The sequence below is a fragment of the Hippopotamus amphibius genome, chromosome 5 (genome assembly GCF_030028045.1).
Source record: "Hippopotamus amphibius kiboko isolate mHipAmp2 chromosome 5, mHipAmp2.hap2, whole genome shotgun sequence".
NCBI lineage: Eukaryota > Metazoa > Chordata > Mammalia > Artiodactyla > Hippopotamidae > Hippopotamus > Hippopotamus amphibius.
In genome coordinates, this window is record NC_080190.1 from 148,022,627 (window position 1) to 148,028,379 (window position 5,753).

A 5,753-nucleotide genomic window follows, 5' to 3' on the forward strand; every position below is an offset into this window, starting at 1 on the left:
AACAAACAAACAAAACCAAAACAAATCAAAACAAAACAGAACACAGGGAGATCAACTCGAAGCTTGGCAATGACCTAGATGGGTAGGATAGGGAGTGTGGGAGGGAGGTCCGAGAGGGAGCAGATATGGGGATATATATATAAATACAGTGTTGTTGTACAGTGGAAATTGGCACAACATTGTAAAGGAATTATACTCCAATAAAGATCTGAAGAAAAAAAAAACACAAATCTGATCATGTCACACTTCACATAAAAAAGCTTTGGTTACCTATTTGCTACTTAGTGAAGTTCCAACTCTGTAACTTGATATTTAGGTCCTTTAGATTCAGGTATTTTCAACCTCATCCCCTCTGATATACAATCTCATATCATGTTCTGAACTCATTATTCTTCTTGATCATTTTATACTACTTTATATACTCTCACACATCAGAAGTCTTACTCAAAATTTTCCTTATACTGAGAATGCCCTTTCAGCTTTACTAATATGTTAAATTCTACTCATCTTTTCAGGCCCAAATTAAATCTTACTTAACCTGTGGAGCTTTTCCACTGTATACTTAGAAAAAACATTCAAAAATCATGTTGTTTTCATGTCATAAATAGTACATTAGGATTAATTAATCAGTGTAGCACAAAGTAATGGCTATCCATTTTTTCCATCTCAAAATACATTACACATTCATATTGTATTTAGTTTCTCACTGTGACAGTGATTCGTGTGTGTGTGTGTGTGTGTGTGTGTGTGTGTGTGTGTGTGTGTGTGTTTCACAGTTAGTTTCTGGGAGCTTGTGGTTGGGAAGAAGCCCCATAAGATTTTTTGGTTTTGCTTTTTCTCAGCTTTGACTTCTTAACACAGATTTCCTATTTTGTTGATTCTGACTGATACTTGCCAAATTTTGTTGAGTGCAAATTAAATGAGTGATTTATTACCTTAAATCAGTAGTTCTTGTTGGGGGTTGATTTCTCTCTAGGGGACATTTGGCAGTATCTGGAGACATTTTTGGCTGTCAAACTGGGTGGAGAGAGCTGCTGGAATCCAGTGGGTAGAGGCCAAGAATACTGCTAAACATACTGCAATAAACAAGACAGTCCCACAAGAAATAATTATTTGACCCAAAATATCAATAGCGTCAAATTTGAGAAACGACCTTAAATCTTTCACCTAGTGTAGTGTAAAAAATTGAAGTTCAATGCATATGTATGGAGTTGAATTAAAAATTAGCACTGTGGTCAATCTTTGTAGCAGAAACTGGAAATATCAAGAATTAATACATTATTTCAAAGACAAGAAAATGTTTACCTTGTGAAAATTAATAAACAATGACCACTCCATAATTAGATATTTTTTGAGTGTATATCCTTCCCCTCATTAAGTTTTCAGTTTTCCATATTGTATGTTCACACATGTCCACAGAAACATATGTTTATTGGACAAATTATTCTTTTAGGTTATAGTTTTACAACACCTATCAATATGTTGGCATATTTTAAGTGTAGTTTTGTTGATCACAAATTGTAGTAATTTTGTATGTGATAGTGGTATCTTCTTAAGTGTTATCAATCAATTTCATCAACTTTGTTAATTTGTAATTTGTCTAATGTATCCAATTAAATAAGAAAATTGAATAATCCATCATCTAACAGCTCTTAATCTTTTTTTTTTTTTTTTTTTTTTTTTTTTTTGAAGACAGAAGACACACATTTATTTTCATGAATTACAAGTGCATTTCTGTTCATATGAGCAGGCAGTCTTTATATAACCCATTCTCCACTGCTGTCAAAAATCAAACAAGAAAAAAAAGACAGCTGAGAAATGAAAAGCTAAAAATAGAATTATTTTTCCTAAGTGATCTGCTGGATAGCATTTTCTGTGGAACACAACTCAGAGGTAACGGTAGATTTTCGTTTCAATCACAGGCATGTGGCACTTGGACAGTCATCTCCGCACAGAAAGCTGTAACAGTCATGCGAGGGTACAGTAATTACTGAACAAGGCAGATTTCTCACCACAGAGCAGTGGGGGAGTCAGGAGGAGGCACCGCACGGGGACAGAACACCGCGTCCACGCCACAGCGCGGCGGCGCGAGCAAACACTAGAGGGCTCAGGAGGCCGGGGCCAGGGCTCCAGGGCGACCGGGGCCGCGGCTCCTGACGGCCTGAGCTGGGCGGCATCAGAGGGCACTTGCCAACAGAACAGCGCTCCAGTCGTGAGCTCACGGAGGCTTTATTACAAATTGTTATATCATAAGTTGAAAATGAACTTGAGATGCTGACATGCTGTAGGAGGAAAAGGAAGTGTACACTTTCTCACTGAAAGATGCAGAGTTCCTCCCCGCTAGACCCGCAGGCGTCAAGTGTGGCCACAGTGCCCATGGCACCCGTGCCTGCTAGGCATGGAACTCAGCCCCGTGCCACCCAGGCAGCCCGCATGACCTCGTGCACCCCTCACCAAATCCCGAGGGAAGCTGCCCCTCGACATCTTTTTGCGTAAGTCTTGCAACACCCAGGACTGCACGTGATGCAGGTGGAGCTGCCTGAAGCAGGACTTCCTTTTATTTAAAAAAAGGACTGAATTTTCTAAAAGCTGGGCAAGCAGCACATACCTTGCATCTGCTAGGGATTCCCATGACATGAGGAGGGGGGCCCAGGGCGGGAGCACGAGCTGCAGGGGCCCCGGCAGGGCGGGAGGAGTGCAAAGAGAGGCCGTCGCTGCCTTCAAGTGCCCGAGGAGCGGCCGCCCTACCGGAAGGTGAGATGCAGTGACCGGCAGTGACGGCGGGGTCGGCGGGGCGTCGGGAGGGAGGACTCAGGAGGGGAGGAACCACTGCATCTTTCAAACCAGAAAGCAATTAGTGACTAAAGCAAGGTGAGCAGTAGGTGCCCTGAAGTACGTACTGCCACAGGTCACCGGAGGGCGACACACACAGGGGTGCCAGGAACAGTTCTCTGGACTGAAGGAATTCTTTGAAAGCATAAAAGCCACAACTACCAGAAACCGCCCCTCCGAACGGCTCAAAGGAGTCAGGTGGACACGCCAAGACGGGCTGGAGACAGGCCTGGGGTCAGGAGCTGGGAGGAAGAACAGCGACGTCCATGCGCGGCCCGTCCTCAGAGCCCACGTCCTGAGAAATTTAAGATCTGTATCCTGGCTGGAATCTAGCGGTCTCTTCAAAAATGAGTTCTTTGAGCTTTTCCTTGGGCAAGTCATCCAATTCCATGTCAAACTTGAACGGTGCTTCGGCGATGGGCTCGTCACTGGGGTCGTAGTACTGCTCCAGGTACGGGTGGGCCAGAGCCTGCTCCACCTCAATCCTCTTGTGAGGGTTGAACGTCAACATCTTGTCCAGTAAATCCAGAGCTTTGGAGTCAGCGTTGGGGAACAGCCGGTTCCAGGGCACCTTGTTTTTGTGTGGGAGAGAAAGCAGATAGTTCCTAGCTTTTAGGTTTATTATACAATTCAGGTCTTCCTGGGATGGGGATCCGAGGATACCCAGAATGTGGTTCAGCTGGTCGAGGTAATGCTTCCCCGGGAAGATGGGCCTGTTGGACAGCATCTCTGCCAGGATGCAGCCCACAGACCAGATATCAATGGACTTGGTGTAGCCCTTGGAATTCAACATAATTTCCGGAGCCCTGTACCAACGTGTGGCAACGTACTCCGTCAGGAACCCTGTGTGATCATGGTCCGGATCTGCCACACGGGCCAAGCCGAAGTCACAGATCTTGAGATCGCAGGTGGTGTTGAGCAGCAGGTTGGAAGGTTTGAGGTCACGGTGCAGCACGTTAGCTGAATGGATATATTTTAACCCTCTGAGGATCTGGTAAAGAAAATAGCAGATATGGTCGTTGCTGAGGTGTTGCGTCTTCAAGAGCTTGTACAGATCTGTTTCCATGAGGTCCTGTACTATGTATACATCTTTCATCTGCTCGATGGTTGGTGCTCGAATAATATCGTTGATTCCAATGATGTTCTCATGTCTGAAGCGCAGTAAGATTTTTATCTCCCTCAGGGTCCTCTGGCAGTAGGTCTGGTGCTCAAAAGGACTGATTTTCTTGATAGCTACTCGAACTTTGTTGACATTATCATAAGCAGAGCACACCATGCCGTAGGCGCCCTCCCCGATGTACGAGAGGTTGGTGTAGCGCGGCCCCACGTCGAACACCTGCCCGCGGACCGTCTCGGGGCCCGCGCCCGCCGCCGCCGCCATGTTGGCTGCCCGGCCGCCGCCGCCGCGCTGGGCTCGACGCTCCGCGGCCGCCGCTCGGCCCACGCCGCGCCTCCCGGGGGCCCGCGCCTCCGCCGCCGCCGCCGCCGCCGCTGGCCGGGAGGGAGCAGGGAGGCCGCCGCGCGGGAGAGCCGGGGAGCCGCCAGCCGCTCGGACCGACCGACCGACTGACAGCTCTTAATCTTGCTTGCTCAAGTATGGCACTGTAAAACCAAAGAAATTAATATTAAAATGGCATTGTGTAGCACAATACTTACTATATCTTCAAGGCTTTAATATAAAAGTTTCTTTGTTTATAAATCAAAAATAACTTTTCTTACTCCATCAGATGAAATTTAATTAAAATTTGCAAATAAACTCTTTTCATAACTCCTTTTTGCTCTCACAAGCAATGAAACTTCTGAATTATTAAATGAGTTCAACTTGTTTTAGGTCTCGCTCAGTTGAACAGATACAAAATCTCCCTTTGCATAACATCTACCACAATGATATCAGAAAATGACTTCCTAGGAGTTACTATTTACATTCATAGATCAAAACTGATGAAAAAATTAAATAGATATATTACTGAATTAAAACTATATTTTTAAAAGTTACCTTGAAGTCAGATAAAAAGGAAACTTGTCCTATTCTTATGGGTTGGACCTGGAGATGAAGGGACCTCGGCCTTGCATTTACTATATATCTTGAGCAAGTATGAGGCAGGATTGTCAGGGTCCTAATGCCTGAGATATATGGGAGAAAGGAAAGAAGTGAACTACTTTAAAGAAAATGAGACAATAAGGAAAAGGAGTTTTTGTGCACATAATGGTGGCTGTCACTCAAATTAACCTATGGTGCAGGCTTGAAGGAGACTACACTGGAAGGATTAGGAAAGTTTAATTCTTCACTTAAATCTCTATAAGACAATGAGAACTCAAGATAACACGGTTTTGTAGGTTACAGGAAGTTAGACTGAATGGTGATTATCTTAATGGAGCATGTTAGGGCATGGAAAGGATAGAGTGGCCCAAGGATAAAAGTGGGCTAAACACTATTTAGAGTTTGAAATTGGCCAGTCTACATGTATAGGAACTGAGACTTAGACAGGAAGAGTGAAGAATGCCACATCCTCTCTGATATTTAGCTTGGAAACTTAAATATACAATTGAAGAGAATACATAGTCATGAGTTGAGAGAAAATATAATCAACATTATTTGATCAATGTCAAATATTAACAATTTTAATTATATTTCAATTTTATTTTTAAAAAATTGTGCTTTGCTATGGGGATCTATTGCCTAATACGTTTTGAGGGTCCTTTAGATAAAAATGACAATTCATTGTATATATCTATATTTAGAGAGATATGTATAATATAAATTTTATATATGGATATACATCTACATATATATGTGTATAAGTATTCATATTCATATGAAATTTGATTATATCAGCATTTTTTATATCACTGAATTAGTTATATTTCTTTCTGTAATTCTCTCACAATATGTATTTTTCTAGTGGATAGGTTATAGTTAG

General features: G+C 43.1%; 1 protein-coding gene across 1 annotated transcript; it reads right to left on the reverse strand.

Annotated features, from left to right (window-relative positions):
- Nucleotides 1-2,445: 2,445 nt before the first annotated feature.
- On the reverse strand, nt 2,446-4,382 carry LOC130854505 (mitogen-activated protein kinase 1). Its single transcript, XM_057737397.1, has one exon. It carries the CDS (start codon nt 4,211-4,213, stop codon nt 3,137-3,139), a length of 1,077 nt encoding a protein of 358 aa, XP_057593380.1. The 5' UTR covers nt 4,214-4,382; the 3' UTR covers nt 2,446-3,136.
- Nucleotides 4,383-5,753: the final 1,371 nt, after the last annotated feature.

Bases quoted from the DNA above. Each gene is read 5' to 3' on its own strand.
- LOC130854505 (XM_057737397.1), bottom strand. From the start codon at position 4,213: ATGGCGGCGGCGGCGGGCGCGGGCCCCGAGACGGTCCGCGGGCAGGTG.